At 34.9% G+C, this 16,225-nt stretch overlaps 1 protein-coding gene across 1 annotated transcript; it reads left to right on the forward strand.

The window, feature by feature from the left end:
- The first annotated feature begins 354 nt into the window (after positions 1–354).
- Positions 355–2,343, forward strand: LOC136043176 (ankyrin repeat, PH and SEC7 domain containing protein secG-like). Its single transcript, XM_065728106.1, has one exon. It carries the CDS (start codon positions 355–357, stop codon positions 2,341–2,343), a length of 1,989 nt encoding a protein of 662 aa, XP_065584178.1.
- The last annotated feature ends 13,882 nt before the right edge of the window (positions 2,344–16,225 follow it).

The raw sequence follows: 16,225 nt of genomic DNA on the forward strand, positions 1-16,225 counted from the left end.
CTCTACTGTTTAAAACAATAAAAACATCCCATTATTTGTTTTTACAATAACCTTTAACGTAGGGCGAAGTACCTTGGTAAAACAAGCAAATAAATTATGTATTGTGCCCACTTCGCTCTTCATATCACTTCACTACAATATTATCATGTAATTTTTAATGTGACGTCATTGCAACCTCCATACAGCCTTATATATTTGTAGGTGACTTCATTCTGAGCATCAAAGTAGTTTCATAAATATGACGTTATCTTTACCATATGAATTGGAATCCACATGGTGTGGTTCGGTTATTGATTGTATTTGATACGACACAAAATAATGTTTAAGACCAATTTAAAACATAAAGAATATGAAATGGGCGCATGTCCAAACATGGAAGATGAAGAAAATAAACTGAATACTTCTGAAAAACCGAATAACAAGGGAACAAACCTGAATTTGAAAGAGAGGGATAAGAAAACAGATTTGCGTCATCCGAATGCTAAGAGAACACTGGGTAAATGTACACTGCTGCTGAGCAACGAAGTCGATCAATATTTTGAAGAACAAGGATTGGAGGGCCAGGAAAAATTGGCAAAAAGAAGGGAAATAGCCATGTTCGATAAGGAGGAAGTAAACAGTAGTTTAAATCGTGCAGTTCGTGAAGGAGACCTAGAAGGAGCAAAGGAGTTAATCAACTCTTTTGGGCTGTCTTACATCAAAGAATGGTCAGATGGATACGTGCTACTTTGTCAAGCTCTGATTAACAAAAACACAGCAATTGCTAAATTAATTCTAAATCATGATTGTAAAGTCAACATTGAAAATGGTCCGTATGCTGGCTTCGGAAGAATTATTCCATTTAAGATTATTAAAAATAGAAAACTTACTGGTACGCCACTTCATCTGGCAGTTATTAGTGGTGATTTAGAAGTTATTAAGATGATTTTAGATAAAGGTGCTGATGTTAATGCAAGAGATATTTATGGAGAAAGTCCACTTCATTTAGCAGCTTCAAGTAGATGCTCACAGACTGTTATTGAATGTCTTTTAAAGTTTGGTGCAGACGTTCATATAAGAAATAGTGAACAACTAAGTCCACTACATTTAGCAGCTCATTGTGGGCACACACTAACAGTTGAATGTCTTTTAAGGTCTTCTGCGGATATTAATGCAAGAGGCAAATATGATGGAAGTCCACTTCATTTAGCAGCTGTTCGTGGACACACACAAACAGCTGAATGTCTTTTAAGGTCTGGTGCGGATGTTAATGCAAGATGCATATATGACCAAAGTCCACTTCATTTGGCAGCTTTTCATGGACACACACAAACAGCTAAATGTCTTTCAAGGTGTGGTGCGGAAGTTAATGCAAGAGACATTTATGGCAAAAGTCCACTTCATTTAGCAGCTTTTCATGGGCACACACAAACAGTTGAATGTCTTTTAAGGTCTGGTGCGGATATTAATGCAAGAGGCAAATATGACGGAAGTCCACTTCATTTAGCAGCTTTTCGTGGACACACACAAACAGCTGAATGTCTCTTAAGGTCAGGTGCGGATGTTAATGCAAGAGATATAGATGACCAAAGTCCACTTCATTTAGCAGCTTTTCGTGGGCACCCAAAGACTGTTGAATGTCTTTTAAAGTTTAGCGCGGATGTTAATATAAGAAATATTCATGGTGGAAGTCCACTTCATAAAGCAGTTTTAAATGTACAATTATCAAGTATTTCGGGATCCGAAACCAATGTCTATAAAAGGCCTCGAGACAAGGATGACATGACATCACTTCATGTTGTTGCAACTCTTCTGAAGCATGGAGCTGACATAAATATTACGAATAAAAATTACAGCACAGCGTTTAATTTTGCTGTTAATGATCTTGCTTCATATCTTGCATACCACGTATTAAAAATGATTGCGGCAAACTTATATGTAAGTGAAAGAAACAAATCACTCTTAGTCCAGGCTCTTTCCTGTTCACAATGGGGTCAGTGTGAAAGAGAACTAGAGCAAATGAAGAGTGAGATAATATTTTGTAATATTTCGTTCTATGACATTTTTATTAAAGGAATAAGCTTAACTGAATTATACACGATGAATGTAAATTCCTTGAAAAACTTACTGAAATCAGCAAATTGGGAAGCAAAATTTCCTATATGTAAAACCATAATTGCTAGCCATTTCAGAAAGAGTATAGAAAGGAAAGTGTTGCTTGAACTAGCCAATAGAATCTTCAATTTTCTCTTTAACAGATTTGCTGAGTTACCACATGAATGTTCTGAACAGATACTGAACTATCTAAACAACGAAAACTTGAACAATTTGATAGATGCTTCTGAGCTTCATGACAACAGTTGAGAAGGAGTGGTACCATTAAGAGTTTCTGGCATAAACTTATTGGTTTAGTGATTGAAAAATATCCTAAGAGTGCAGTGGTTTAAGATATATATTGTTTGTCGACTGACGTCATGTTTGTCAACTGATGAAATTACATACCGGGATACCGGGACACAAATGACGACCGGGACACAGGGAATATAATGACGACCGGGAACCTCAAAGAGAAATTACAGACTGGGACACCCGTACACAAATCACGACCAGGACACAGGGAATATAAATGACGACCGGGACACAGGGACACAACTACAACGGGGACGCCGGGGGCACAGGCGGGATATAAAAATGACGACCGGGACACAGGGATTGTTCGAAACGAAATTACAGACCGGGACACCGGGACACAAATGACGACCGGGACACCGGGACACAGGGACTATAATTGACGACTGGGACACTCAAAGAAAAATTTCAAACTGGGACACCGGGACACAAATGACGACCGGGACACAGGGACAGATCATTAGAATAATGAGGTATATATATAAATATATATATTTATATAAATATATATATATATATATATATATTCACAGGTGGGACACAGGGACACAATTACAATGGCGCGTAACAACTACAGCGCGTAACGACTTAAGCGCGCAGGAGAGGGGGCTTGGGGGGTGGTGCGAAGCGCCACACCAACAGCTAGTATATATATATATATATATATATATATATATATATATATATATATATATATATATATATATACTAGCTGTTGGGGTGGCGCTTCGCGCCACCCCAACACCTAGTTGGTGGGGGCGCTTCGCGCCCCCCCCAAGCCCCCCCGCGCGCGTAAGTCGTTACGCGCCATAATAGTTACGCGCCATTGTAGTTGTGTCCCTATGTCCCACCTGTGAATATAGATATATATATATATATATGGTTTTAACTACGTAAAACTTGCGAATATACAACATTCTTTGCTGTCCCATTGTCTTTGCATATAAATAGATTGTCAGGTTATCCCCCTGTTTCCCCCGGTGTCCCCGTTGTAGTTGTGTCCCTGTGTCCCGGTCGTCATTTATATTCCCTGTGTCCCGGGTCCCGGTCATCATTTGTATCCCGGTGTCCCGGTCTGTATATACATTCGTTTTTTAGTTTTGTTTTTCTCTTTTATTTTTTTCCTTTTTTTTTCTTTTTAAGCTTATTTAGATTTTTAGATTTTTTAGTTTTTTTTATTAGTTTTTAGTTTTTATTTCTTTTTAGTTTGTTTGTCCCGGTCGTCATTTATATCCCCCTGTTTCCCCCGGTGTCCCCGTTGTAGTTGTGTCCCTGTGTCCCGGTCGTTATTTATATTCCCTGTGTCCCGGTCGTCATTTGTATCCCGGTGTATTTTTTTTACTTGTGTCCTGGTCGTCATTTATACTCCCTGTGTCCCGGTGCTTTGTTGATTGCTAATCGAACATTCCTTTTGTCCTGGTCGCTTTCTCTTTGAGTGTCGTCATTTATTTTTTTCTTTTTTAGTTCTTTTAGTTTTTACCTTTTTTAGTTTTTTTTTAGTTTTTAGTTTTTTTAGTTTTTTACCTTTTTTTAGTTTTTTTAGTTTTTTAGCTTTTTTATTTTTTTTATTAGTTTTTAGTTTTTTTGTAGTTTTTGCCTTTTTTTTTAGTTTTTTGTCCTGGTCGCTTTCTCTTTGAGTGTCGTCATTTATTAGTTTTTTCCTTTTTTTTTTAGTTTTTTATTGGTTTTTACCTTTATTTTAGCTTATTTTTCAGTTTTTTCCTTTTTTTGAGTTTTTTTTTATTTTTTATTTTTTTTAGTTTTTTACCTTTTTTTAGTTTTTTTAGTTTTTTTAGTTTTTTAGCTTTTTTACTTTTTTTATTAGTTTTTAGTTTTTTTTTGTAGTTTTTGCCTTTTTTTAGTTTTTTCAGTTTTTTTTTTAGTTTTTTATTGGTTTTTACCTTTATAGTTTTTTTAGTTTTTTAGCTTTTTTATTTTTTTTATTAGTTTTTAGTTTTTTTTGTAGTTTTTGCCTTTTTTTAGTTTTTTCAGTTTTGACGTCACCTAATCCAGTTTTTTCAGGTGACGTCACCTGACACATCCATCCACACATCCATCCATCCATCCATCCACAGACAACTTATTTTTATATATATAGATATATATATATATATATCTATATATATAAAAATAAGTTGTCTGTGGATGGATGGATGGATGGATGTGTGGATGGATGTGTCAGGTGACGTCACCTGAAAAAACTGGATTAGGTGACGTCAAAACTGAAAAAACTAAAAAAAGGCAAAAACTACAAAAAAAACTAAAAACTAATAAAAAAAATAAAAAAGCTAAAAAACTAAAAAAACTATAAAGGTAAAAACCAATAAAAAACTAAAAAAAAAACTGAAAAAACTAAAAAAAGGCAAAAACTACAAAAAAAAACTAAAAACTAATAAAAAAAGTAAAAAAGCTAAAAAACTAAAAAAACTAAAAAAACTAAAAAAAGGTAAAAAACTAAAAAAATAAAAAATAAAAAAAAACTAAAAAAAAGGAAAAAACTGAAAAATAAGCTAAAATAAAGGTAAAAACCAATAAAAAACTAAAAAAAAAAGGAAAAAACTAATAAATGACGACACTCAAAGAGAAAGCGACCAGGACAAAAGGAATGTTCGATTAGCAATCAACAAAGCACCGGGACACAGGGAGTATAAATGACGACCAGGACATAAGTAAAAAAAAAAAAACTATCTATATATATAAAAATAAGTTGTCTGTGGATCTGTGGATCGTGGATCAGGTGACGTCACCTGAAAAAACTGGATCAGGTGACGTCAAAACTGAAAAAACTAAAAAAAGGCAAAAACTACAAAAAAAACTAAAAACTAATAAAAAAAATAAAAAAGCTAAAAAACTAAAAAAACTAAAAAAAGGTAAAAAACTAAAAAAACTAAAAACTAAAAAAAACTAAAAAAGGTAAAAACTAAAAGAGCTAAAAAAGAAAAAAATAAATGACGACACTCAAAGAGAAAGCGACCAGGACAAAAGGAATGTTCGATTAAAATGACGACCGGGACACAGGGAATATAAATGACGACCGGGACACAGGGACACAACTACAACGGGGACACCGGGGGAAACAGGGGGATGTAAATGACGACCGGGACACCGGGACAGGGAATGGTCGATTAGCAATCACCATCAACAAAGCTCAAGGGCAATCATTAGAATCATGAGGTATAGATCTGAATACAGATTGTTTTCCCATGGACCATTATATGTTGCATGTTCAAGAGTCGGTAAACCTGACAATCTATTTATATGCAAAGACAATGGGACAGCAAAGAATGTTGTATATTCGCAAGTTTTACGTAGTTAAAACCATATATATATATCTATCTATATTCACAGGTGGGACATAGGGACACAACTACAATGGCGCGTAACTATTATGGCGCGTAACGACTTACGCGCGCGGGGGGGCTTGGGGGGGGCGCGAAGCGCCCCCACCAACTAGGTGTTGGGGTGGCGCGAAGCGCCACCCCAACAGCTAGTATATATATATATATATATATATATATATATCTATCTATATAAAAATAAGTTGTCTGTCTGTGGATGTGTGGATGGATCAGGTGACGTCATGGAAAAAACTAAAAAAAGGCAAAAACTACAAAAAAACTAAAAACTAATAAAAAAAAATAAAAAGGCTAAAAAACTAAAAAAACTAAAAAAAGGTAAAAAACTAAAAAAACTAAAAACTAAAAAAAAAACTAAAAAAAAGGAAAAAACTGAAAAATAGAAGAGAAAAAGAAAACTAATAAAATTTTAGGCTAAAAAAGGTAAAAAACTAAAAACTAAAAAAAAACTGAAAAAACTAAAAAAAGGCAAAAACTACAAAAAAACTAAAAACTAATAAAAAAAAATAAAAAGGCTAAAAAACTAAAAAAACTAAAAAAAACTAAAAAAAGGTAAAAAACTAAAAAAAACTAAAAACTAAAAAAAAACTAAAAAAAAGGAAAAAACTGAAAAATAGAAGAGAAAAAGAAAACTAATAAAATCAAGAATAAAAATAAAAAAAAATAAAAAAGATAAAAACTAAAAAAAAAGTAAAAAGAAAAAACGAAAAAAAAACTAAAAAAGCTATAAAAAAAAAGGTAAAAACCAATAAAAAACTAAAAAAAAAACTAAAAAAGGTAAGAACTAAAAAAGAAAAAAATAAATGACGACACTCAAAGAGAAAGCGACCGGGACAAAAGGAATGTTCGATTAGCAATCAACAAAGCACCGGGACACGGAGTATAAATGACGACCAGGACATAAGTAAAAAAAAAAACTAAAAAAACTAAAAAGAAGGTAAAAACTACAAAAAAAACTAAAAAGAAAAAAAAACCTAAAAACTAATAAAAAATCTAAAAATCTAAATAAACTAAAAAAGAAAAAAGGAAAAAAATAAAGGAGAAAAACAAAACTAAAAAACGAATGTATATACAGACCGGGACACCGGGATACAAATGACGACCGGGACACAGGGAATATAAATGACCATACATAAGCCATAATGATCAGGACATAAGTAAAAAACATAAATGACGACCGGGACACAGGGACACAACTACAACGGGGACGCCGGGGGGCACAGGGGGATATAAATGACGACCGGGACAGGGAATGGTCGATTAGCAATCACCAGCAACAAAGCTCAAGGGCAATCACTAGAATCATGAGGTATAGATCTGAATACGGATTGTTTTCCCATGGACCATTATATGTTGCATGTTCAAGAGTCGGTAAACCTGACAATCTATTTATATGCACAGACAATGGGACAGCAAAGAATGTTGTATATTCGCAAGTTTTACGTAGTTAAAAACATATATATAATATATCTATCTATATTCACAGGTGGGACATAGGGACACAACTACAATGGCGCGTAACTAATATGGCGCGTAACGACTTACGCGCGCGGGGGGGCTTGGGGGGGCGCGAAGTGCCCCCACCAACTAGGTGTTGGGGTGGCGCGAAGCGCCACCCCAACAGCTAGTATATATATATATCTATATATATAAAAATAAGTTGTCTGTGGATGGATGGATGGATGTGTCAGGTGACGTCACCTGAAAAAACTGGATCAGGTGACGTCAAAACTGAAAAAACTAAAAAAAGGCAAAAACTACAAAAAAAACTAAAAACTAATAAAAAAAATAAAAAAGCTAAAAAACTAAAAAAACTATAAAGGTAAAAACCAATAAAAAACTAAAAAAAAAACTGAAAAAACTAAAAAAAGGCAAAAACTACAAAAAAAACTAAAAACTAATAAAAAAAGTAAAAAAGCTAAAAAACTAAAAAAACTAAAAAAAGGTAAAAAACTAAAAAAAATAAAAAATAAAAAAAACTAAAAAAAAGGAAAAAACTGAAAAATAAGCTAAAATAAAGGTAAAAACCAATAAAAAACTAAAAAAAAAAAGGAAAAAACTAATAAATGACGACACTCAAAGAGAAAAAAAAGGCAAAAACTACAAAAAAAACTAAAAACTAATAAAAAAATATCTTCTATATATATAAAAATAAGTTGTCTGTGGATGGATGGATGGATGTGTCAGGTGACGTCACCTGAAAAAACTGGATCAGGTGACGTCAAAACTGAAAAAACTAAAAAAAGGCAAAAACTACAAAAAAAACTAAAAACTAATAAAAAAAATAAAAAAGCTAAAAAACTAAAAAAACTATAAAGGTAAAAACCAATAAAAAACTAAAAAAAAAAACTGAAAAAACTAAAAAAAGGCAAAAACTACAAAAAAAACTAAAAACTAATAAAAAAAGTAAAAAAGCTAAAAAACTAAAAAAACTAAAAAAAGGTAAAAAACTAAAAAAAATAAAAAATAAAAAAAACTAAAAAAAAGGAAAAAACTGAAAAATAAGCTAAAATAAAGGTAAAAACCAATAAAAAACTAAAAAAAAAAAAGGAAAAAACTAATAAATGACGACACTCAAAGAGAAAAAAAAGGCAAAAACTACAAAAAAAACTAAAAACTAATAAAAAAAATAAAAAAGCTAAAAAACTAAAAAAACTAAAAAAAGGCAAAAACTACAAAAAAAACTAAAAACTAATAAAAAAGCTAAAAAACTAAAAAAACTAAAAAAAAGGCAAAAACTACAAAAAAAACTAAAAACTAATAAAAAAAATAAAAAAGCTAAAAAACTAAAAAAAACTAAAAAAACTAAAAAAAGGTAAAAAACTAAAAAAACTAAAAACTAAAAAAAAACTAAAAAAGGTAAAAACTAAAAGAACTAAAAAAGAAAAAAATAAATGACGAAGCTAAAAAACTAAAAAAACTAAAAAAAAGGCAAAAACTACAAAAAAACTAAAAACTAATAAAAAAAAATAAAAAAGCTAAAAAACTAAAAAAAACTAAAAAAACTAAAAAAAGGTAAAAAACTAAAAAAACTAAAAACTAAAAAAAACTAAAAAAGGTAAAAACTAAAAGAACTAAAAAAGAAAAAAATAAATGACGACACTCAAAGAGAAAGCGACCAGGACAAAAGGAATGTTCGATTAGCAATCAACAAAGCACCGGGACACAGGGAGTATAAATGACGACCCGGGGGAAACAGGGGGATATAAATGACGACCGGGACAAAAAAACTAAAAAGAAAAAAAAACTAAAAACTAATAAAAAAACTAAAAAATCTAAAAATCTAAATAAGCTAAAAAAGAAAAAAAAAGGAAAAAAATAAAGGAGAAAAACAAAACTAAAAAACGAATGTATATACAGACCGGGACACCGGGATACAAATGACGACCGGGACCCGGGACACAGGGAATATAAATGACGACCGGGACACAGGGACACAACTCCGGTACACCGGGATACAAATGACGACCGGGACACAGGGAATATAAATGACGACCGGGACACAGGGACACAACTACAACGGGGACACCGGGGGAAACAGGGGGATATAAATGACGACCGGGACAAAAAAACTAAAAAGAAAAAAAAACTAAAAACTAATAAAAAAACTAAAAAATCTAAAAATCTAAATAAGCTAAAAAAGAAAAAAAAAAGGAAAAAAATAAAGGAGAAAAACAAAACTAAAAAACGAATGTATATACAGACCGGGACACCGGGATACAAATGACGACCGGGACCCGGGACACAGGGAATATAAATGACGACCGGGACACAGGGACACAACTACAACGGGGACACCGGGGGAAACAGGGGGATGTAAATGACGACCGGGACACCGGGACAGGGAATGGTCGATTAGCAATCACCATCAACAAAGCTCAAGGGCAATCATTAGAATCATGAGGTATAGATCTGAATACAGATTGTTTTCCCATGGACCATTATATGTTGCATGTTCAAGAGTCGGTAAACCTGACAATCTATTTATATGCAAAGACAATGGGACAGCAAAGAATGTTGTATATTCGCAAGTTTTACGTAGTTAAAACCATATATATATATCTATCTATATTCACAGGTGGGACATAGGGACACAACTACAATGGCGCGTAACTATTATGGCGCGTAACGACTTACGCGCGCGGGGGGGCTTGGGGGGGGCGCGAAGCGCCCCCACCAACTAGGTGTTGGGGTGGCGCGAAGCGCCACCCCAACAGCTAGTATATCTATATATATAAAAATAAGTTGTCTGTCTGTGTGTCTGTATGTGGATCAGGTGGCGTCATGTTTCTGTGTTGACTGACGTCATGAAGTTAGTTGTAAAACGAAAAAAAAACTAAAAAAGCTATAAAAAAAAGGTAAAAACCAATAAAAAACTAAAAAAAAAACTAAAAAAGGTAAGAACTAAAAAAGAAAAAAATAAATGACGACACTCAAAGAGAAAGCGACCGGGACAAAAGGAATGTTCGATTAGCAATCAACAAAGCACCGGGACACGGAGTATAAATGACGACCAGGACATAAGTAAAAAAAAAAACTAAAAAAACTAAAAAGAAGGTAAAAACTACAAAAAAACTAAAAAGAAAAAAAAACCTAAAAACTAATAAAAAACTAAAAAATCTAAAAATCTAAATAAACTAAAAAAGAAAAAAGGAAAAAAATAAAGGAGAAAAACAAAACTAAAAAACGAATGTATATACAGACCGGGACACCGGGATACAAATGACGACCGGGACACAGGGAATATAAATGACCATACATAAGCCATAATGATCAGGACATAAGTAAAAAACATAAATGACGACCGGGACACAGGGACACAACTACAACGGGGACGCCGGGGGGCACAGGGGGATATAAATGACGACCGGGACAGGGAATGGTCGATTAGCAATCACCATCAACAAAGCTCAAGGGCAATCACTAGAATCATGAGGTATAGATCTGAATACGGATTGTTTTCCCATGGACCATTATATGTTGCATGTTCAAGAGTCGGTAAACCTGACAATCTATTTATATGCACAGACAATGGGACAGCAAAGAATGTTGTATATTCGCAAGTTTTACGTAGTTAAAAACATATATATAATATATCTATCTATATTCACAGGTGGGACATAGGGACACAACTACAATGGCGCGTAACTAATATGGCGCGTAACGACTTACGCGCGCGGGGGGGCTTGGGGGGGCGCGAAGCGCCCCCACCAACCAGGTATGACGACACTCAAAGAGAAAGCGACCGGGACAAAAGGAATGTTCGATTAGCAATCAACAAAGCACCGGGACACAGGGAGTATAAATGACGACCAGGACATAAGTAAAAAAAAAAACTAAAAAAACTAAAAAGAAGGTAAAGACTACAAAAAAACTAAAAAGAAAAAAAAAACTAAAAACTAATAAAAAAACTAAAAAATCTAAAAATCTAAATAAACTAAAAAAGAAAAAAAATAAAAAAGGAAAAAAATAAAGGAGAAAAACAAAACTAAAAAACGAATGTATATACAGACCGGGACACAGGGATACAAATGACGACCGGGACACAGGGAACATAAATGACCATACATAAGCCATAATGACCAGGACATAAGTAAAAAATATAAATGACGACCGGGACACAGGGACACAACTACAACGGGGACGCCGGGGGGCACAGGGGGATATAAATGACGACCGGGACACCGGGACAGGGAATGTTCGATTAGCAATCACCATCAACAAAGCTCAAGGGTAATCATTAGAATCATGAGGTATAGATCTGAATACGGATTGTTTTCCCATGTACCATTATATGTTGCATGTTCAAGAGTCGGTAAACCTGACAATCTATTTATATGCACAGACAATGGGACAGCAAAGAATGTTGTATATTCGCAAGTTTTACGTAGTTAAAAACATATATATAATATATCTATCTATATTCACAGGTGGGACATAGGGACACAACTACAATGGCGCGTAACTAATATGGCGCGTAACGACTTACGCGCGCGGGGGGGCTTGGGGGGGCGCGAAGCGCCCCCACCAACTAGGTGTTGGGGTGGCGCGAAGCGCCACCCCAACAGCTAGTATATATATATATATATCTATATATATAAAAATAAGTTGTCTGTCTGTGTGTCTGTATGTGGATCAGGTGGCGTCATGTTTCTGTGTTGACTGACGTCATGAAGTTAGTTGTCATCATTTTTGATATGACGGTGACGTCATTCAAGATATTTAAGACATGCGTTCACGGAAAAATGTTTAATTGTAAAATGACTGAAGAACTACAATGGCAACAGCCGAGAAGCTGCTCAAAGAGTCTATGCCAAAAAATTTGCTGCTGATAGAGAAAGTAAGAAAAGAAAGCGTGCCGAGGAATCACAAGAACAGCAAGAAAACAGGCTTGCAGCTGATAGAGAAAGTAAGAAAAGAAAGCGTGCCGAGGAATCACAAGAACAGCAAGAAAACAGGCTTGCGGCTAAAGAACGCAAAACCGCGCAGTTAGATGAAAATCCACCTGGAAAGCGAGAGTCAAAACATATCAAAACTGAAAATGATAGCGATGATGATTGGGTTTGGGATTTTGACTTGGATAAGGTCATCAATGCCTACCAGATTTAAGTTAAAAAACAAAGGTTCGGCGATATGTACTTCATAGTGACGCTGAAAAATAAAGAAGAAAAAAAAACTGAAAAAATGTAAAAAACCAAAAAAAAAACTAAAAAGAAAAAACACTCAAAGATAAATTACAGACCGGGACACAAATGACGACCGACACAGAGGGAATATAAATGACGACCAGGAACCTCAAAGAAAAATTACAGACTGGGACACCCGGACACAAATCACGACCGAGAATATAAATGACGACCGGGACGCAGGGACACAACTACAACGGGGACGCCGGGGGCACAGGCGGGATATATAATTGACGACTTAGACACAGGGATTGTTTGAATAGAAATTACAGACCGGGACACCGGGACACAAATGACGACCGGGACACTGGGACACAGGGAATATAAATGACGACCGGGACACTCAAAGAGAAAATACAAACTGGGACACCAGGACACAAATGACGACCGGGACACAGGGAATATAAATGCTATTTATATGCACAGACAATGGGACAGCGAAGAATGTTGTATATTCGCATGTTTTACGTAGTTAAAAATATATATTTATATCTATCTCTATTCACAGGTGGGACACAGGGACACAGCTACAATGGCGCGTAACTAATATGGCGCGTAACGACTTACGTGCGTGGGGGTGGGGGCTTGGGGGGCGCGAAGCGTCCCACCAACTAGGTGTTGGGGTGGCGCGAAGCGAGTTGTGTGTATGCATGTTTGTTTTAGTTTTTTTTTCTTTTTACCTTTTTTTTAGTTTTTTTTCTTTTTTAGTTTTTTTTGTAGTTTTTACCTTTTTTAGTTTTTTTTTCTTCTTCTGTATTAATGCTAAAGCAAAGGTTCGAACCTGGAACCTTTCGGACCTAAAACCTGGAACATAACGCTTTACCAACTAAGCTACTTCAGCCTGAATATATTTATATTTTTCAGTTTTTGTTTATTTTCATTTTTATTTTTTTAGTTTTCTTTTTCCCCCTTTATTTTTCAGTTTTTTTTTCCTTTTTTAGTTTTTTTTCTTTTTCAGTTTTTAGTTTTTTTAGGTTTTTATTGGTTTTTAGTTTCTTTTTTTTTGGTAGTTTTTACCTTTTTTTTGTTTTTTTTTCGTTTTTTTTCTTTTTTAGTTTTTTACCTTTGTTTTAGTTTTTTTTGTAGTTTTTACCTTTTTTAGTTTTTTTCTTCTTCTTTTGTATTAATACTAAAGCAAAGGTTCGAACCTGGAACCTCTCGGACCTAGAACCTGGAATATAACGCTTTACCAACTGAGCTACTTCGGCTTGAATACATTCGTTTTGAATTGGTAAATGATGAAATAATTCAGACGTCAAATGTGGACAGTGACGTCACTCGACAGACAGACAGACAACTTATTTTTATATAGATATACTAGCTGTTGGGGTGGCACTTCGCGCCACCCCAACACCTAGCTGGTGAGGGTGCTTCGCCCCCCACCCAAGCCCCCCCCCCGCGCGTGTAAGTCGTTACGCGCCATAATAGTTACGCACCATTGTAGTTGTGTCCCTGTGTCCCACCTGTGAATATAGATAGATATATATAGATATATATATGTTTTAACTACGTAAAACTTGCGAATATACAACATTCTTTGCTGTCCCATTGTCTGTAGGGGAGAGGGGGGCGAAACCGTACGGTTTTAGGTTTTTGACCCCTATAAGATGTTCCTCTAAAGATACAAACTTTGTTCTTACATGTACAGAAAGCTTATTTATTCATCTCTCTTAGGAATTTTTTTCAATGACTTCCATCAAGTCGTTTCTCAGTGAGACCCTAAAACATATGACCTCTTAAAGTGTCCGAAGTCACCCCTACCGTGGGGCGACTTCGGACACATAAGGGGCATTTTCGGACATCTATAGTTAACGATTCAAACAGTGTATTCAGAAAATATAAAAGTAGCAGAATTAACTGGAATATCAAAAGAACTCAAAAGGCATTTCACATCATTATTTTATGGCATAGCGAGACAAGTCACACCCAAATACAAGGCCTTTGACTGCTCGCCCTGTCCCTCCTGAAGTAAAAGGAGTAGGCAACCTCATAATAATATCATCAAAATCAGTTTCAGCACAATCGGGACATTCTGGGAAGATGAACTTTTCACTTGATTTGCGGAGGTAGTTTATTTTAGCTAATCTGCCACTCACTTCTTCAATCTGACCAACATAGTAAACAGCGGAGTTTGGTTTCTTTCCCATAATAAACCTCACAAGCACAAAATTTCCTGGAGAAAATTCTTCGTTAGTCTGAAGTTCACTGACACTTCCAATGTGCAAAGACTCATCATCCGAATCGTCTATTAGCTGCATATCTTTGTCTGAAATGCTATCTTCAGCCTCCTCGTCAATGGAAGCAACCTTGGACTTCTTCAATGACTCCAATTTCAAGGACTCATCTGGTTTACGTTTAGGAACCCTTTTTTTAGTTTTCTTGTCAAGCTTTGCCTGAGCCTCTGCTTCAAGGGATTCCTTCTCTGGAGTATCTGTCAAAATCCTAGTTTTCCCTATCTTGTGCTTTTCGGGGGAACCCATTTCCTTTGAAAGGAGGAGGCAGAACCCCTCCTCCTTTCTCCCCTTACCCAACTATCTTCTCCAAGCATAGTCAATAAACTATTGTTAAACTGACCTTGAATTCCCTTGCTGACAAGCAAGTTATGTTACGCAATATATATTGCTGTAAACAATTTGAATTCGAAATACATATCTATTAAAATCCAAAGCAAATTAAAAACATTAAATTAATAAATTAAAGTAAAAGGACAACGAAAACTAAACATTCTTCGCCCCAGGATCTATCTTAGGTTTATTTAAATCTGAAAACCGCAATCCTCTGCAATTTTATTGTGGCTGTTTCAAAACTATGAAGTTTTTAGCGGAGTATCCCATTTTCGTCACTGTTGCAACGTCGAACCGTAAAAATCAATACGTTAAATTAATTAGCCGTTTTGGAAAACAGTTTTCGTCCGTAAAAATTCACAAACGAATCTTATAGCAATTTGACTCCGATTCACGTCAATCGGGATGTTGGTTGATAAAATTTTCAGCAATTCCGTAAATGCCATTTATACATAAGAACGGCTGAGAGTCCGAAACACACTATTTTCTCCTTGGATTTAGTCAGCGTTGCCAGTCACCTTTTTCAATTTAATGAAAGGTTAAATGATGACAGGTTAGATGAGGTTTGGTTAAGTTATGTTGGGTTAGGTTAGTTTATGTCAGGTTTTTGACCCATTTCTAATATTTATAATAAAATTTAGCCTAAATTTTACTATCATAGCTTGCATAATTGGATACAAGCAGAGAAAAAGGCATTTACATTCACCGGTGAACGTTCATTTCGTTCATTTCATCCCGGTGTCCCAGTTTGTAATTTCTCTTTGAGTGTCCAGGTCGTCATTTATATTCCCTGCATTTACATTTACGCTGCACACGTTGCATTTACATTCACCGGTGAACTTAATTTTATATAGATACTAGCTGTTGGGGTGGCACTTCGCGCCACCCCAACACCTAGTTGGTGGGGGTGCTTCGCGCATATATATATATATATATATATATATATATATATATATATATATATATATATATATATATATATATATATATATATATATATATATATATATATATATATATATATATATATATATATATATATATATATATATATATATATATATATATATATATATACTAGCTGTTGGGGTGGCGCTTCGCGCCACCCCAACACCTAGTTGGTGGGGCGCTTCGCGCCCCCCCAAGCCCCCCCGCGCGCGTAAGTCGTTACGCGCCATATTAGTTACGCGCCATTGTAGTTGTGTCCCTGTGTCCCACCTGTGAATATAGA

This window comes from Artemia franciscana, unplaced genomic scaffold, assembly GCF_032884065.1.
Source record: "Artemia franciscana unplaced genomic scaffold, ASM3288406v1 Scaffold_3551, whole genome shotgun sequence".
NCBI classification, from domain to species: domain Eukaryota; kingdom Metazoa; phylum Arthropoda; class Branchiopoda; order Anostraca; family Artemiidae; genus Artemia; species Artemia franciscana.

Bases quoted from the DNA above. Each gene is read 5' to 3' on its own strand.
- LOC136043176 (XM_065728106.1), top strand. From the start codon at position 355: ATGGGCGCATGTCCAAACATGGAAGATGAAGAAAATAAACTGAATACT.